The following is a 19,756-nucleotide window of genomic DNA, read 5'->3' on the forward strand; positions in this document are numbered from 1 at the left end:
TCCAAGCCGTACAAAAAGTGGCTCGCATCGTAGCCATTAATTGGACTGAAAATCAGATAGTTAAATCAATCAGAGATACTACACTTTTGAAATCAACGGACATCCGATGGTCTTACTCAATAAAGTTTTGTGTATACCTGATAAGATATTTGTTCCGATTTTTCGTACTAAATTTCTTTATAGAACGATTCACCTTTTCAACGGCTCAGATTTTCCATTGGAGTTTACATATTAGTGAAAAATAATATGGTTGTATATGAAGTTCGCATACAAGGTTGTATGTGAGCATTTCTCGTATCTATATGTAGTCCTTGGAAGGGAGAGCAGCCAAAACCCTAGAATCAAAACCTCTCTCGTGCTCGTCGACTGGTGAGTTCTCTTTGATATTTCAAACAGAAAAGCTCCCTCTCTCCTTTGAATATCTGATGTTTTAGTTAGGTTTTTGTTTGAAAAAGATGCTGGTTGAATTTATATTCTTTACTGATTACTAAAGTTGCTGGGAAATCTTTGGAAAGATTTAATGTCTGTTGCTTAGATCTTAATTTTGATAACTTCTTTGATGTGTATGTTAATCATATGCATGTGGTGGGCCCCATTGATCATGGCAAAAAAATCCGCCAGATTCGGAAGTTCCTAGCATTGATTTGGTCCTTTTTTGTTCGTTGGATTGTGTCCATTGCTGTCCGTGGAATTGGTCCTTTGGAAAGATTGAATCTTTCTCTAGATCTTACTGTTGACCGATCCTATGATTTGTCGGTTAATCAGATTTATGTTGTTGGCGCTAGTGATCATGGTTAAAATACTGCCAGATTTGGAAGATCCTAGCCGTTGAATTGCTTCTGTTAGGATTTGTTTGGGACCATCGTTGTACTCTTTATATTACATCGCTGCCTATTTTAACAGTTAGGAATTTCCAGTCTGCTAAGGGCCTGTTTGGACAGTAGGATTAGGTGGGATGGGTTTTTAAAAAGGTAATAATTGGCTTTGTCAGATAATTGTCTCAATACCATGGGTTTTCTAATTCCATTGGCTCCCGTGCCATGGTGTTTGGATGGCATAGGAATGAAAGGTTTTTACAACTCCTATTCCGCATGATGTTTGGATGGGAGGTTTAGATGGCTGCGTTTTAACTCCTATTCCATAGGATGATTGGATGGGAGGTTTTCTACAACTCCCATACCGTACGTAGAATATAAACTTAAAACGAATGTGGTGTATAAATATTTATATATAGATATAATTGTTGGGGCTGTGTGGGGCCCACAGAGATGGGCGTGACAAAGACACTCCGTTCATCTTTTTTCAAATCTGACAATCGGTCAGGACTTTAAAACTCAGGTGGGCCACACAAAATGAAATACTAGGAACAGAAACATCCACCGTTGAAAGCTTCTTGAAGTCGATCCTCCAATTATTTCCAAAGATCAGATGTATCATGGACCAAAAGCTACGCCTTATTTTATAAGGACGATTTTTGGATTGGTGGACGTTTATTGGACGGTTAAAACTGAAAATATACAATGGTCCATCACACTGCCAAAATATCAAATGACTCCCCACGGTCTGTCTTGACTCTCTCTCTCTCTCTCTCTCTCTCTCTCTCTCTCTCTCTCTCTCTCTCTCTCTCTCTCTCATTGCAGCAGCAACAAAGGAAGAGAAGAAGAGAAGAGGCCATGACTCTCATCTCTCGATACATCTAATCACAGCCGTCGAATTATGCTTATAGATCTCATCTTCCTTCTCCTCCTAGCCTTCCTCATTTGTACTTCCCCTTGCCCAGCATCATCATCATCATCATCATCATCATCCATAGACGAACCATCATCGTCATCATCTTGGTCCGACGAGGAGAACCTACTAGATCTGCTTCTCGAGCTCAAAAGCCGCACCGCAGGCCGCATCCTCACTCTTCCCCTCTTCTGCTCCATCCACACCCTCCATTCCTTCGAAGCCTGATCGCATCGCCATCCCATCACCATCATCCACCGTTGAAAGCTTCTTGGGTCAGCGCAAGATTTTCGAGGCGGGATTGGGTGGGATTTGCTTCCATCCCTCCAATCCTTTGCAATCCTGTGCTTCTGAAGTCGATCATCTTCAATGCCGGCACAATATCCAAGAAATCCCATCAATTCCACCTTGAGTCCGTCGCCAAACAGCCGGCGCCTGGAAGAGTGGGATTTCGAAACCCACTCCCACTTACGCCCACCTAATCCCACCGCCCAAACACGCCCTAAGTTTTTGTGTTATGGGCCATCCAAAGCAGTACCAACCATATCAACGGTCTGGATGGATGTACAGTGGGCCCCATTTATACAAACTGAAAGCCCCAGGCTACTGTGTATCAGATCTCATTGTGGCGGCTACTGATCATGGCCAAAATACTGCCAGATTTGGAAGATCCTAGTTGTTGAATTGCTTCTTTTGGGGTTGGTTTGGGACCATCACTATACTCTCAATTTTGGATCTCATCATATTTGAACAGTTTGGAATTTCTAATCTGCTAGTTTTTTGTGCGTATGGGCCATCTGAAGCAGTGCCGACCATATTAGTGGTCTGGATGGATAAACGGTGGGGCCCATTTATACAAACTGAAAGACCCAGGCTACTGTGGATGAGACATTTGATTGTGTTTTTTTTTTTTTTTAATTGTTTGATGAGTTTAGCTTTGAACATACCCAATCTTAACTGACTGGTAATTCTCTCTAGCACAATGCTGGTCCAAGCATTTCTATGGCGTGCTCAGGCTTTCCACTTAGGCTCATATGAGCATGCTCCATGATCCAGTGATCTAATATGTTGATGCAATTGGGCCCACTCTGGATGGCCTGTACGCCAAAAGCCTCCCAAAATGGGAAATCCCATTACTTTGTTATGCCTTCAGAAAATAGAAGGCCAAGGGATTGCAGCAATGGTGCACCTTAAAAAAGTATTGGGCTTTCAAATCTGGGCCATTGTCAGTGCATGGACCATCTATGTCGTCCATCATATCAATGGCTTGGATCAATGAACCATAGGCTACACTTGTACGAACTGAAAATGCAAGCATAGTTTTTGAACTCTCATGCATAGTATTGCACAATTCCTTGTTTTAGAGAGCTTAGATTATTCAAATGGGGCTGTTGCATCTGTCACCATACTTTGGCTAGGGTGGCAAATGGGCTAGACTGAACAAAACTATAGTTTTCAATAGGCCCTATCCCAGTAGGTTTTGGTGATGAGTCACCAGAGTTATTCTCTGAAACCAGAGCAGATAGAACTAGTTCCAACTGGGCTGGGGTGTATCATAACATTTTCTGTCTCCTGTGAGTCTCATTCAGAAACCACTAAGACCCCATAAGATGTAATGGGAAGGTTGTCAAAAATCCTCTCTTTGACCACCCTGTTCTTCCTTACTTTACCAGTATCTTGGGTCTTTTTTCTAGCTTCAGTTTGAAATAGAGAACTTCCATTCTCTTGTAGAAACCCACAAGTTCTTTTCAAAGGCATTGTGGAATATTCTGTAAGCTGTTTAATGGAGATTTTAAAATGATGGTTTTGTGTCTCTTCAAACAGTTTTCGGCAGGAGTCTCTGGACGGACCTGTTGGTTGAATGCCATTTCACTCCCACTGTTCATTATTGAACTTGGGTGCTTTTAATGGGCATTTCATGGGTTCAAGCATTATTTGCATTTGATTTCTTGAAATTGTTCCCAACTGTGCTGATTCAACTGGAAAGTTACTGGGTCATAGTCATTTAGAAGTTAATGGAAGCATTTCAGGTGTCAATCTTAGCTAACTTTGCACGGGCCTCTAGTTGTCCTTGTGCACGTTTTTAGGGCATATGTGTATATATTTATTTTAGTTACAATTTGATCAATTGGTAACTGAAGCATCAACATTGTGCTTACTTGAAACTTCTTGTCCACAAGACAACAAAGCTTCAACTTAGTAGCTTACCTTTTCCCTGAATCTGTGTGTTTCTTCATGACTCCAGGAGATCTGCCACATTTTTCTAGCAATGGCAGTCACACTCTCCAGCCTCAGCTCAGATGCCGGCATTCAGAAACTTAATGACTATCTTCTCACTCGCAGTTACATTACTGGGTAATTTTCCTTTTTAAGCGAGGCTGTCAACATGTTAGGTCTTGATTGGTTTTGGCTTGTATTTTGAGTTTGTCAATCTGGCCATTTCATGTCTGACCTCAAAGTTTTCGCTTTGCTTGTCCTGTGCTTGGCTCTTGACATACCTGTTCTTTACCTTTTTTCATTCTTTTGTGTTGTTCCTTTGTGCATCCTTCTGATGTAGTTATCTTCATATGGTTAATTTCAGATACCAAGCTTCGAAGGATGATATTACTGTCTATGCAGCGTTTCCAAAAGCACCATCATCAAACTATGTTAATGTGTGCCGGTGGTATAACCACATCAATGCGCTTCTAAGGATTTCGTAAGTGCTGAAGCAAAAACTTCCCTTGCCAATTCATGCCTCATATCACTACTGTTTTCTGACTTCTCAATGTGCAGTGGTGTGTCTGGAGAAGGTGTGGGTGTCACAATAGAGGGATCTGTTCTTGCATGTGAGGAGGCCCCTGTTTCTCCTCCCGTGTCTGACACTAAGGTACAATATCAATATTTTGTATATTTGTTTTGATTGTTACAGTTCACACTTCAGAATGACACCTTGGGAAATGAGTTTGGAAGAATGCTTCACAACAATATCATATTTTCTTAATTTCAGCTAGTGTAATAAAATGAATGATATGTTAATTTTGAGTGCAGAAATGCCAATTTTGATTGCGGAAAACATGGTAATGGCTGTTGCATTATAGTAATTGTGGGACCTGTTATGCAATTCAGGGTAATCACGGCTATTCTGACAAAATGGCCCGTAACAGGCATGGGAAGGCCATAACATATCAACAGGCTGATACAGGTCCATAACAGACCGATATAGCTTCCTCCTTGACCATTTACAGAGCTGTGATGGCCCATTTCATAATGGCCATAGGGCTGACCATTATGGCCCCACCATTACCGTTCTTGAATGCTTTGGCGGACAAGCGCAATCCTCCCATTTTGGTTTCATTTCTTCATTATGGGCCAGTAACAGTCTGATACCAGTCCATAACAGACTGGTATAGTTTCTTCCTTGACTATTACTGGGCTGTAATGGCCATAAGGCTGGCTGTTGTAGCCACTATTACCATTATCGAATGCCTTGGTAGACTAGCGGAATCCTCCCATATTGGCTTCATTTCTTGTGCCACGTAAATGCTTGGAAATTTGAAAATAGGATTGCCCTCCTCCCATTTTGGTTTCATTTCTTGTGCCATCTAAATGCTTGAAAATTTGAAAATAGGATCACCCAAATGGTTTCCTTTCTTGTCCCACCTAAATGCTTGGAAATTTCAAAATGAGATTTCCCCACAACAAGTTCTCAACAAAATGTTGATTTGGCTGTACTTCCAAATCCTATTATAAAGACGGTTAGAGAAACACAAGACCATGGAGGTTGTTTTGTTTCACCATTCAGTGATTGGATTTGGGGTTCCTTCACGGTGCATAAAGGCTCACCAGACCTAGTAATGAAACAATCTCACTCACGAAATGGAACCTGGGTTTTCAGCCCCCTGCAGAGGATGACGACGATGACGACGATGACGACGTGGATTTGTTTGGTGAAGAGACAGAGGAGGAAAAGAAAGCAGCTGAAGAACGTGCAGCAGCTGTCAAGGCTTCTGGAAAGAAGAAAGAATGTGAGTTGTCCTTACATTCACTTATAGGTGTAAATGTTAATTTCGTGAGAAGAATCCAAAAAATAGACATGCATTTTTCCTCAAAAGGAGATCTCACTAATTATGAGATTCATTTGCCTAATTTTTCATTACTTAATCTTTGTTGTAAAATATGATTTTTTTTTTTTTTTGGGTGTGTCATCATCAGCTGGAAAGTCATCAGTATTGTTGGATGTGAAACCTTGGGACGATGAGACAGACATGCAAAAGCTTGAAGAGTCAGTGAGAAGTGTTCAAATGGAGGGCTTGTTTTGGGGAGCTTGTATGTCCTTCCCCCTTATCTACGCCTTTGCTAGTACATAACCGACTGGGCAATTCATTTCTTTGCCATCTTTATGCTGTAATTTTTATATAATATGACCATCGAGGATGTTTTGGTGAGTTGTGCCAGGCTTACATGCGTCTCTTTCCACACGGCCACTCTAAACCATGCATATTGTGACCTTGTGGATGACATGGCCTAAAATTTAGGCTGGTCAAGTAATCTCATGTACGAAAGCATGTAGTGTCAAGAATTTGCTTGTGGTTCACATTTAACGGGCGTGTGGCCTGCCTGACGAGTGGACCTGGATTTTTTTGGTCATGCCATCCACATGGTGGGGCCCACCTGATATTGTCAGTTTGGGTCCCCTGCACTAGCTTGATTGGTATGCATGTGATGCGGTTATGTGCGTCTGGATGTCCTTTGACTTGGCAAAACTCTATTTGTCCTTGTTTCATACATTACTTGGGAATGGTTCAAATTGCCTTAAAAAATCTTGTTTTCTGCATGTGGGCTAACTGTATTGGTCATGTGCAGCCAAGCTTGTACCAGTTGGCTATGGTATTAAAAAGTTGCAGATTATGATGACCATCGTGGATGACTTGGTATCTGTTGATAACCTCATCGAGGATCATCTTACTTCTGAACCAGCAAATGAGTACATTCAGAGCTGTGATATTGTGGCCTTCAACAAGATCTGTAAGTATCCATTTATTTGCCTGAGTTTTCATCTTTCCCACACAATTATATTTATCCATCTTCAAATCAAAGCTGCCCGCTCGTCTTTACTTGTTGCATCTCTTTGTTTGTCCAAGACGTGACTTTTCAACATTATCTTGTCTTTTATTGTTAATATTATTTCATTATGGACTATGATTGGGAGTCATCCTGAAGGTTACCCTTTCACATCCATGGTGCTCGGTTGGGTCATTGACCTACCTGAATGCTTAGCAACCTCTCTTGCATTGATGAGAGGGGAATGGAACTTGCCAGGTTCAGATGATGGGCCTAGTGAAAGAGCCATTTTTTATATGCTGTTGGGTATTTCTTTTTGGTTCTGAACATGCCTTGTTCTGGAGTGACAATAGGGCCAGCTTCCACAGTTGTCTTCTTGTTGTTGCTGGTTGTTGTGTATTAATGAAATTGTCATTTTTCAAAAAAAAAAAAAGTGAAAAAATTCGATTCTCTGTTCAAGAATGATTTTTTAATTTCTCTTGAACAACCAATTTAGATTTTTCTGTTTGTTGGATAGATGTCAAGTTTGTTTTGTGTCCCAAAATATTCTGTTCAAATAGGAAGTGGCACTGTGTGCCATGTGGGCGGATGGTGGCATTAGATGGGATTTTCCTTAATTCTGTGTGGGCAAGCATCTTGTTTTGGATGATGTGATTACTGAAATTTGGCAGTTTAGTTTTGTGAAAACTATCTTCACCAACTTCATGATTGATCTATTACTCTTGCAGTCATGCGAGTATGAAAGATGCTCCTTGATCTTTGGAATAAAAGCCCACTCGCCCTTTTTCTTGCAGCAGCCTAATGTTCTCAAAGACATTGCTTTGCATTTTTTTTTTACCTTGCTTCTTTGAGAATTGAATTTGACTTGATTGGTATGGTTTCACCTGGTATGAAATATGAACTGATGATAAAAATTTTGGTTTGGGATATGCGAAAATGACTAGTTGATTATAACCAACCTATGTACTAATCTATTAGATAGCCGCTTGATTGTAATCAACCTATGTAAAGCCTATGGGAGTTTTGTGCTCTCATTGTCGGTCCCAGCCCAGAGAGGGTTGCATCGGGTTGACAGCCATTGTCAACTTATGCCACAATTTCCATCATGAATCTGAACTGAACAAGATTTTGTAGCTGACCCCGGTTAATTTGGATGAGACTTAGATAATGATGATGATATCCGAGATTTCTTAAAAGAAAATGATGATGATATCTGAGCTGGTTTCTATGGTCACTACTTATCCCTTGTGACCCCAAACCAGTTCATATATCTCAATTGCTCCCTGTCTTTCTCTGTTCACTACTTATCCCTGTGACCCAAAACCAGTAAGGCTGTCATACATTTCAATTACTCCCTTTCTGCTCATGAGGAAAACTAGTTACGCTCTTATCTCATTCCCACTGCAGTCTTATCACTCATTGAATTTATTACTTGATCTTGTATTGTTTGTGATTTTTTTTTTTGAGGCATTTGATTCTCATACTTGATGTATGATCTTGTGAATCTTGTGCAGAGGTGCGGATGTGTTAACAATTGGTGGAAAATGAGGCTGCTGCCAGACGGTTTAGGTGATTATCTGCCGGGAGTTTGTGTGCCTTAAATGGTGTTCTGTTTTTCTTAATCTATTTTTAAGGAACTCATATGGGGAAAGTTAGGACTCCATTTATATTGAGAATGTTTCAAGTTTATGCTACATATTTAAATTGAGTTTTGAAGAGGTTTATCTTTTTGGTGCTCAGTCTTATGGAATGTGAAATGGGACAACTACCAGTGTGTTTGGGTCACAACATAAAGAATTTAGCTTTGTATTAACCATGCTAGGTCTTTGTGGCTGCTAGAAGTAGATTTCACCTCTTCTTTAAAAAAAATAAAATTAAGTCAGTATTATTATTATTATTTTATCATTAATTCATACTCTTAGTAGGATTTTCAAAGAAGCCCCTTCTTTCCAATAAACCCCACATGAAAGAAGCTCCTGTTCGTGGTTTTTTTTTCCTTTCTCTTTTGGGCTTCAAAATGACAAATTAGCCAACGCTGTTGCTGTCTTTGGGAAGAGGTGTGTTGAAACCCCTTTCAAATGGTATTTTTAAGGTAAGTTGCTCATCATGGGTTCCCCTTCCAAAAAAGGAACAGTAAGCCAGGGGAAACACCTACTTGGTGAGGCCGTGACATGGCTATATTTGATTTGTTTATCAAAGATGGGTCCTTGCAAAGCATAGAATCTGTGACCATGGGGGCCCACCCTGATGTGTGTTGTATATCCATGCTGTCCATGTACGGGCCCAAAATTGAAGTAGATCGAATCTCCGGGAGTTTCACACCAAAGGAAACAGTGGTTGTTGAATGTTCACCATTAAAATTTTCTAAGGGCCTACCTTAATGGTTGTTTGCCTACCAACCTCTCGATGAGATCACAGACCTGGATGAAAGAAAACGCAAATATCAACTGATCCAAAACTTGTGGCCAATGTAAAAGTTTTTAATGGTCAATCACCACTGTTTCCTCTGATGTGGTCCACCAGAGATTTCAATTTCTCTGAGTGGTTTGGTTGACATCACACGTTCTGCCTTTTTATACTGCTGTTTGAATTGTCCCAAATCCATGAAATGATTCTGCTGTAGCAGCCTGTGTCAGCCCAAAACAGTGCCAATGCAGGGTGATATGACTACTTGAAAGAATTTTTTTAAACCATGTTATGAAAATGCCAGTATAGTGGATTGCACAGAACTAACGCTGGCATATGGTGCAAAAAAAAAAAAAAAAGAGTCAGCTGGGGTTCTCACCCAAGACTGTGGCCCTTACATCCGTTTACACAGATCAATTTTAGGGCATGAGCCCCAAAGATGAAGATCTAAATCTTAGGTGGACCATAGCATAGAAAACAGTGGTGATTAAAAAGCCCTACCATAAAAACTTCATAGGGCCGATAAGGGAAAAAAAAAGTATTAGCTTGATCAAAAACTTTTGTTGCCCGTTAATGGCCAATAACCACTGTTTACTATGGTATGGTCCACCTGAGAATTGTATCTTCTTCATTTGAAGTCAATGGTGAAAAACAAGGATTCATTGTTCTTGTAATGCTTGATTACAGGCAATTTCGCATCCTCTTTGGAATTTGGATAAATGGTATTTGCCTGATTACTGCTAGGTACAGCAACTTAGTCCATATTTCGAGGCTTCTTCACCATGAAGATCACCTGGCACAAAAATATCAAGTCAGTTCGGAGCCATGTGCACCACACGATTGTAATCAATGGATAACCAACTCTTAACTCAACATAAAATTGTGGCCTACCTAGAGAGCAGATAGCCCAATTCTGGAGTGATCTTCATGGCTCGGGCTCATCTATCACTTTCACGGTACTATATTTTCCTATACAGGTGGCATGGGAAAGATGCACCGTTATCAGTTGCTTAAAAGGGCTGGGCTCTTTTTGCTTTTTATCAACACCTTGAAAAGCACGTTTAAGCAGCCATATCCTAGCCCGTATTCGCAAGAGACTCAACCATAAGAATCTCCTGTACAGGGCTATCCTAGCCTGTGAATCAAGCCATTCCAAAAATCAATCAGAGGCTAAACCATGCCTAAAACCTCTGAATCACATTGTGGCCTTCCTTTGGATTAGCCTGATTGTTGGAGGCCCAAGCCAAAAAAGCACATGATGGACGGATTGGATATCATGCACGTAATGGATCCAGCCTCTTCTACATGAGATTGATTTGGAACACAATCAATCCACAGTAGGACCCAACAGACCAAAATCCTGGATTACTGAGCCACAGTTGCCCTCCCTTAGAATTGAAAATGTGAGTTTATATACCATCCAAACCTTGGGTAAAAGGATCCTATGATTACTGAGGATCAGGATCTCTTCCAAGCAGAAAATATTTGCCAGGCATTCAACCCATCTGATCAACGGCTGAAACAGAAATTTTCATCCTCTTATAATGAATCTCAAAACATCTGATCAGTACATTAGAAAGGCCAAATTCCAAAACTCATGTATGGAATCTGTATCACATTTTACAACACAACAATCCTCGCACCAGCTCTATGCTCACCCTAGCTTTCTATGCTGTTCTGACATTTCCATCCACATTCCTTTGAAGTCACAGGCTCAAAGCCAATTTGCCTGAAACCAACGGAGCCATCGCTGCTGCTGTGGCTTAGTTTTACTGTCATCAGTGGGAGTTAAAGTGATCCTATCAGCATTGGCTACGGCCCACTGAGTGAAGTCAGGAGATGAGACCAAGCCTTCCAGGGCCTTCCTTGTGGAGTCTCTAGTGAATGTCTCCCACTCTTCCTTTGAGAATCTTTTCCTCTCAGGAGTGTTGTGGAAGGTTGAATAGTATGTATCTGTACCTGATGGCTGGTGGGGTGGTGTCTTAGTCAAACCTGCAAGATTTCCATCCAAAGGAACAGAAGCAAAATGAAGAAAATCATCTATTATTTGAGAAGAAAGAAAAGAAAAGAGGCCAAGGGAACTTCCATGTTTGGTACCCTTATGTGTACATGTGCGGCCCATTGATGGCTTAGCTTATCGAATCTGTATGGATAAACCATGCCAAAAAATCTCTTTGCTTGGAGTATTAACCTTTTGCATTGTTGATGGCTAGTATCTTCCAATTTGGGAGATCTTTTGCTCATGGTTCATCCATGATTGGGGAGATAAATCAATGGCATTTGTAATGAATTGGGAATTTGTACTAAATAAAAAAAAAAAAATTTGAAAAAAAAATAGAAGAAGAAGAAAAAGAGGGACTATAACAATCTAATTAGAACAGAATACCTGATTAAATAGAGGAATTAAATGATCCTTTGACCCCGACCAATGGCATGCATATGCAGTATGCTGCCAAGGGCTTCATTTTGTACAAGTAGGTCGATTATTCAATGATCCAGTCCATTGATCTGTTGGGCCCCAATGTGCATGGACCATGCCCAAGAAATTTTTCTGTATAGCACAACCCCAACCTTTTAATTTGTGGCCAGAAAAAAACAGGTGGTTAGAAATACAGTGAAGCTCCACACTCAACGGGAAAATGACCAATATCGATGGATAGGATCTTCCAATCTGGGAGATTCTGGGTTACACAGGCACCCAACAGGCCAATGTTCTGGATCTTTGGGCGTCCCTTGTATTGGGTTAAGGATTATGTCATTCCTAGATTAAATAACATTAGCAGCAAATTTGCTATTTTTTTGCTTAATAGGAATCTGAGGTTCATGCAAACCTTGAACAGGAGAAGTGCAGGAAGCCAATTTAAACGGTCTGGTTCGAGACCTAAGCGACCCAGTTTTTGACCTTCTGATCCCTCCCATATATTCTGCATAAGAATCATCATCTGACCTTTGGATATGAGAATGTTTTAGGATGCTTTTTGCTGTTCTAAATGAATACCTGCAACAATGGTAGAAAATAATATAAATTATAAAATGTAATTGCATTAACTGCTGATTCAAAATTAAGCTCGATAACAGAAAAAAGCCAAGAGAAGCAAAGAGTTTTGAAAGATACAGCACAATTATCCAAACAAACTAATATGATGTTCTAATGAAAACTGTGTTGCTGGTTCAGCCCAACCACTCCAAAAAGGGGCCCTCCTTTCAAGCATATAGACTGCTCATCCAGTTTGCCCGTGCACCAAAACATAGCTATCGTCCATCGGATCATTTTAACTCTTCAGTCATGACTCATGATCAGATCATTTTAACCATTCAATCATGATCTTATAAATTGGATGGTTCGGCCAACGTGAGGGAGGGAAAGTTATAAAAAAGAATTTGCAAATCCTTGAAACAAGCTTTGAGAAAGATGCAGATAAGAAACACCCTAGGACCAGATGGTATACCAATAGAGGTTTGGAAGCGCATGAGAGACATTGGTTTATTTGGTTGATAAAATTGTTCAACAAGATTGTACGACTGAAGTTTTTTTTAAAGAAATGGCAGACCAATGGAGGGAAAAAAAAAACCAGGCACTTATTTACAAGAATAAAGGAGACAGAGCCACACAAACTATCGCAGAATTAATTTATGAGTCATACTATGAAAATTTGGGAAGAGTTACTGAGCAAAGATCAAGGCATGGGATGAATGTATCAAAAATCAGTGTAGATTTAAGCTGGGAAGGTCAACCATTGAGGCAATTTTTCGTAGTTAGACAGCTGATGGAGAAATATAGGGGGAGAAGGTAGGATCCCCACATGGTCTTTATTGACTTCGAGAAAGCATATGATAGGATCCCTATAGTTAATTTGATGGGTGTTGAGAAAGAAAGGAATCTCAAGAGGATATACAAACATGATTAGATATATACAAAGAAGTGGTAACAAATGTGTGGACCACTAATGGAGAGACATGAATTTCAAATTATTGTAGGCTTACACTAGAGGTTGGCATTGACCTTGTATCTTTTTACATTGGTTATGGAAGAGTTAACAAGGCATTGCAAGAAGAGATCCGGTGGTGTATGTTGTTTGAATATGGCATAGTATTGATGGACGAGATGAGGTAGGGGACAAGTGCAAAGCTATAGCTATGGAGGGATCCCTTAGAATAAGTCAGAATAAAATAGTATATGAAATGCAATTTTAGTAACAATAGGAGTAAAATTGAGTAATTAGTTAAGATTGAAGGCATAGAAATACCCCAAATGACCACTTGTCAATAATTCATGAGAGTGAGAGATTGAGAGGGATATTGCTCATAGAATTATAATCGGGTGGATGAAGTGGAGATGTACCTCTAGACTTTATGCGGTATCTACAAAGACCGACCATATGTTATGAATAGAATGTTGGGGATCAAGGAACGCTATGTTCGTAGGATGTGTGACTCAATGAGGATGTTGAGATGGATGAGTGGCAAGATGAGGAAAGATAGAATTAGAAATGAATGCATTCAGAAGAACTTACAAGTAACGCCAATAAGTACCAAGATTGAGGGAAGGTAGACTTAGATGGTTTGGCCATGTGCAACGGAGACCAAGAACTGATCGAACGAGCTGTAGTAAGTTAGTTGAAGTTGAAAGCTCCAAAAGGGCAAGGAGAAAGCCCAAAAGGACATGAGTGAAGGTAGTAAGAAAAGATTCGATGCCTCATGGTTTAATTAAGAAGATGATCCGTGATAGTGTAATGACGGATCAAGATTCGTGTAGCTAACCCCGTTTTGCTAGTCTACATCACTTTACCACTTCCATCATTTATAATTGAAAAGAAGAGTCACAAGAGGTTTTTCAAACCAGAAGAGGTCTCTTTAAGTATTTCAAACTTCCAATTTTCATGATACCCTTGATTTTTCCAAATTTCAAGTGATTTGGTAGTGGAGGGTGTCACACAACATATTGCCCCTGTTGGCCCCTGTTGGGTAAGAGCAAGGTTACACACTTTGTTTTCCTTGATTGTGAGTGCAGCTAATGTTGTGCACCCTAGCCACAGAAGGTGGTTGGCACCTAGATCTTAGTTTCGGGAATTTGTTCCTGTGTAAGTAATTCTTCTTTTGTTCTAATAGTATTTCATATCCACCAAAAAAGGGTAATTGGGACTTGGAATATAGTTAAAAGAACGGAAAGGGAGTTCTTTATTTCGGTTACTCGCGTCTCCTTCCATCTCAAAAGGTTTCATCTTCCCTCTCCATTTGCCAAATTCTTGTCTTGCCTTGTGCAAGGTCACTTCCATTAATGCTCCCATACAATCACCCATGTAATTTTAGTAGGTGACCTTTGAATGACGTACTGTGTGGGCCACATGGTGTAAGTCATAGTCCCACTATTTAGGCCCAGCTCAAGCTGGACCCAACTTGCCCAACCAAACTTTAACTGGGGTTGGTCTGTGATGGAGGTCAGTCCAGGGTTCTGACTCCTGATCAATACTGATCTCAGACCCAGGCATAGGATGGGTCCACAACCCGATTTGCACTACAAATGTACTGTTCCATAAGATTAATCCACAAAATCAGCAGTAACATGTAGTTTCCAGTAACCATGCTAGAACTTAGCATATTGGTGACAATTTCCAGCAGTAAAATCACAACTCCTCCAGCAATCAACTAGCTTTCAATGTACCCGGTTCTACTAATAACACAAGATGGAAAGAAGTCCTCAATTTAATCCATAAAGAAGGGTTTCAACAGAAACAAATCCCCCAAATGTTCACACACTTCCCAAAGAAAGTAGCAAATATGGTAATGGTTCCATAAAACCTACTTGAGGCTGGAATAGTAGGCCTTTTTTTTTAACACATGCACACACACACCCCACACACGCTGGTGGAATTTCACCACCTATGGGTACTCGAACCCTTGACCGGGAGTTGAAACTTCTGAGAGTCTACCACCCGGGCAAGAGTAAGGACCCAAGGAATAGTAGGCCTCTTATATGCCCTAAACTATAGTTGCACAAAGCATGAAGCAGCAACATATTCGGGTGTGGGAGTGTGTAAGCCTCAGTTTCAAAATGTTAGCAAGTATGAACAGGTAGGAAGCAGGAGGGTGAATCCAAAGCTCAAATTGAGGAGGGAGCGGCACACCTGGTTGGAAGGATCGTGCAACTAAGTTCTGGAAAAAAAAAAACCCTAGAAACTACTTGCGGCTGAGTTGATCTCAACCCTTGACTGGATAAACTCAGCTGCTAAGACTAAAAGGCCAAGACTCCAAACATGACTTGAATACTAATCTTCAGGAAGCCTCTAAAAAAGAAACAAGTGGGGTCCATGTTCAAACCAATAGAAAGCCTCCAAAGCTCCTAAAACATATGCACTCATCACCTTGAAGAAAACCCTGATGTAATGCTGACTTCAGTAATATGGCTGATGTCAGAATAATCTCAGCCCTTTTTAGCCACCAAATCAAGTTTGGAGCCCCTTGCTGCCATTACAACAGCTGCTGCTGGATCAAAGTTCTCCACTGTTTGGGATCAATTTGGGCCTATTTCCTTCCAAGAATGAGGCTTGGATCTATGCCTGAATCTCCTCTGTCTACTTTCTCATTTGCATCAGTCAGGTTGGGTTTGGGCTTGATTTTTATAACCTGATTTAAGTTCATATCCATTTTGGGTTGTCATAACCTGATCTAATCAGACCATGATGTGCCGTAAATGCTGTTACAGGGCCGTAAAGGCCATTACGTAAAGGTAGCGGTGGCAACCATTACACATTACGGGGTTGTAAAGGCCGTAACGGCCGTTGCAGAAGAAATAACTTGTAAAGGCCATTACAACCCCCATAATGGCCCATTACGCCCCCATAAAGGTCGTAATGGTCCATTATGGGGTCGATACAGGTTTTTGGGATTTCTTCTGATTAAAATTTAAAAAAAAAACTATAACAACCATTGCACCCTGTATCGTAAAGGTAATGGAGGTGGCCGTTGTGGCCGCTGTTACAGAATACCTTGGATCCAACCCCATTTTGATCTAGAATAGTTTGCTCTTCATCAACAGTTTTTCATCAAGTTTCATTACCAAAATCCATAAATTCAAGCTGGCTTGGGTCGGATTCTGGTGGGGGATATAAAAACAAGTTGAGTTCATATTGAAAATCTGATCAGGTCATAGATATGAATATCAATATCGTATCGGCCAATATGGCCGTATCATATCCATATCGGCACAAGACGATACGCGATATGGGGTCATAGGGGTCCGATATGAAAAAACTGACCTGTATCGGCCTATATCGGCTGATGCGCTCATAAAAACCTAATTTTGATTTTTTATTTCACTCATTTCTCCTCTTCTTTGTTTCCATTACACCATGGAAGAAGCTTAAAAACTTATTTTAGGCTATATCTAGACCTATTTTGGGATCAAAATAAATGATTTGAATGAGATTTGATCAATCAAAGCGAAGTGGATCATTGTGTGAAAAATCGCAAAGAAAGGTAAACCATCACTTTCTTATGTATTTTCATCTTCTTTTTTTCTTTTTCTTTTCTTTTTTTTCTTTTTTTCTTTTTTTTTTTGTATTTCAATGTAATGGGTCCTAGTTCACCAAATCATGCCTGATTTGCATTCAATTAGGGCCAATGTTGTCAAATCGCATATGCGATTGTATGCGATCAGCATATGTTGTTCGCATATGCAATCGCACAATCGCATATGCCATGGTATATTTTTTATAAAATAATAAAAAATTTAAAAAGGAAAAAAAATTAAAAAATCTTTTTTTTAAAAAAAAAGAAGGAAAAACTTGCCTAATTAATACACATGATTGGATTGAGTTATTTTACTTATTTCGTTATAGTTTGAGTGTTTCATTAAGTTATATATTTAATTACTTATATTATATTATATAAATTTTAACAAAACAATCAAGCTACATTAAAAGAGAACTAATTATTATAAACTTCGAGCAAAGAAATTTTACTGATAAATAGATAACTTGAAACAACTTACAAGTTATAACTTACGGCTTAATTTACAAAAAGTAAGCACAACTTATAAAATATAAAAAATAAACATACTTGAAGTAATTGTAGAGAGATTAGAGAAAGAGAGAAAGAGTAAGAGATTTAGAGCTTTGGAGTAGAGAATAGTGAAAATGGAGGGGATATGAGTGCCTCTTTATAGGCAAAAGTTCTCCAAATTGAAAAAATAAAAAATAAAAAAATTGCTTCCACTCTGATTATTAGGAAATATGCAATCGCATATGTAGTATGCAATCGCATACTCGCATATGCGATCGCATATTGGCCGCATATAAAAGTATGCCATGGCATACTTGCCAGGATCACACATATGCCATCATGGCATATGCAATTCGATCCACAGTATGCGCATACGCGATTGCATTTGACAACAATGATTAGGGCCCATTTAGTTTACCTTCAACAAATCAAATCGATAGACAGCATTCTCATCAAAGAATGGTCCATTACGCCATTGAATACATGGTCAAAACACACAAAAAATGATAAGATTCTTGGATATCTCATTTTGAATCTATCATTTTTTTCTAATCTCTCTCTCTCTCTCTCTCTCTCTCTCTCTCTCTCTCTCTCTCTCTCTCTCTCTCTATATATATATATATATATATATATATAAAAACTTTAATTACAACCCCGATATTGATTCACGACGTTGTATCGTATCATTTTTCTGCTGGACCAATACACCGATCGATACTGACATTCAAAACCATGGGTCAAATTGGGTTTGGGTTATAACTGAGTCATTCCAATCGGGTTTGGCTTCACTCAAACCCAAGCCAACCTGACCTGGATTGCACCCTCAGTTATGATCCCTTGGAGCTCCTATTAAGGTGTCGACTTCCCTTTTGGCTAGCAGTGCAATTGCAAGACATGGACCCAACAAGATGACAAATTGGTCAACAAGATCAATCCTCCATGGGTTCATGCTAGGAGCAAAGATACTTGATATGAATCTACTCTCTGGCTGTTGGGTAGTGTCGTTATCAAGGTTTGAGACCAGACAAGGTCTTTAGCTTTCCAGGCATGGTCTCATCAAAGTTAATGCGCTGGCAAATGATGTTATGCCAACGACAGCCATTAGTTGATGAGTCCAACTTGTATTGTCCATAAAGAGATTTTTGTTACACTTGAGAAGCCCAAATGACACATCATGTTATTTTGTCATTGCTGGTGTGGATAACCTTGCATTGCTCTATGTTAGTTTATGATAAGAGACAACTTTCAGGGGCTTCTAACCATCTTACCTCCAACTGAGTTGTCTGGTGTAACATTTTGGACGATCCCCCATAACATTTTTTGGGTGTAAGAAGTGAGGTAAGGAGAGTACTCAAGAAGAGAAAGGAGAACAGTAGTAGTCACTTCATCAATTCTTCATTTAAAACATTAATTGATGAAAAAATTATCTGGTAGAATGTTATGGCCAGCCGGCCACTAATTGTGCCATAATCAAATCATATGATTGTTGTCGGTCTCTTTGATGGAGCCAAATGAGGAATAAACCATTTTGATAATATATCAGAATCAAGTAAGGTTTCTATAAATAGGAGTGTGCTATAATATATGATACAGTATCATGCTACAATGACTACAAAGAACCCACAGTGTGGACATGGATAACAGAAATGATTCTTTTGTAGCATTGTTCACTGGTGGAAGAGCATTGTGTTGGATCATCCTTGTGGTAGAAGAGATGGTTAACTAGAAGATTGTGACTTACATGTACAGTGTAAAAGACGAGCGGGAGTTCTATGAAGAATCAAAGAATCCCAAAAAAAAAAAAAAAAACTAATCCAATATTTCATTAGAAGCAATGTTGTCAAAATCATTATCGTATCACAAATTGTAATAGGTGTGCAAGCGTATCAAATCACAAATCATATGATTTTTTTCAAAAAAAAAAATAAATAAATGTAAGTAAATCAAAAAAGATAATATCAATAATATCGCATTTATTGAAGTTATCACGAGATATAGGCAACACCCCTTCGAAGAAATACACTGAATTGTCCATATCATGTGATACTACCAACATTATAGAAGATACTGGCATTAATTTTTAATTTTTAATTTTACCTATGAGCTTCCAAAAAATTAAAATATTAAATTTCCATATTTGTTTTGAAGGATCTTTCGTAAGGGTGTTTTAAATTAGTGCATTATGCAGGCTAAATAATTGCATTGTTTCTTAAAAATAATTAGTGCATTAGCCATAATTTTTACTAATTAAATATCTTTGTCCAATAAGCATATTTTGGGCCCTTATCAACGGAGACCTATTATGTATAGTTCTCAGCATGTAATCACATCTTTTTACATCTTCTGAAGTTTCATTGAAAATCCCACCATTTTCCTAATGATTCCCCCAAAAAGTGATGGATTCTCCAATGTTTGCGATATCATCAACACTATCGATACATGGTTTCATATATCAAGTCATCGATAGATGTAATGATGACAATACTCTTGAACACAGAGAATAGGCAATATTGAGGGCTAAGATAGGTTTTGTTTTGTTTAGGCTATGTATATGATATGTGGATGTAATACAACATGA

The 19,756-nt window shown here is 39.3% G+C and overlaps 2 protein-coding genes across 4 annotated transcripts in view; one reads left to right on the forward strand and one right to left on the reverse strand.

Annotated features, from left to right (window-relative positions):
- Positions 1 to 319: 319 nt before the first annotated feature.
- LOC131229132 (elongation factor 1-delta-like) lies at positions 320 to 8,502 on the forward strand. The gene is made up of 8 exons (XM_058225006.1): positions 320 to 369; positions 3,974 to 4,083; positions 4,310 to 4,426; positions 4,504 to 4,597; positions 5,606 to 5,735; positions 5,923 to 6,036; positions 6,574 to 6,735; positions 8,286 to 8,502. Coding segments are annotated over exons 2-8 (705 nt in total). The 5' UTR covers positions 320 to 369; positions 3,974 to 3,997; the 3' UTR covers positions 8,288 to 8,502.
- Positions 8,503 to 10,694: 2,192 nt separating this feature from the next.
- Positions 10,695 to 19,756, reverse strand: part of LOC131228601 (uncharacterized) — a 34,886-nt gene continuing 25,824 nt past the window's right edge. For all 3 annotated transcript variants that reach the window (XM_058224368.1, XM_058224367.1, XM_058224369.1), the window contains 2 exons: positions 12,009 to 12,175; positions 10,695 to 11,169 (listed from right to left, as the gene is read on the reverse strand). In XM_058224368.1, the coding sequence (XP_058080351.1) occupies positions 10,892 to 11,169; positions 12,009 to 12,175 (445 nt within the window). In that variant the 3' untranslated portion in view covers positions 10,695 to 10,891. The remainder of the gene's footprint in view (positions 11,170 to 12,008; positions 12,176 to 19,756) is intronic.

The sequence above is a fragment of the Magnolia sinica genome, chromosome 16 (assembly GCF_029962835.1).
Source record: "Magnolia sinica isolate HGM2019 chromosome 16, MsV1, whole genome shotgun sequence".
Classification (NCBI taxonomy): Eukaryota; Viridiplantae; Streptophyta; class Magnoliopsida; order Magnoliales; family Magnoliaceae; genus Magnolia; species Magnolia sinica.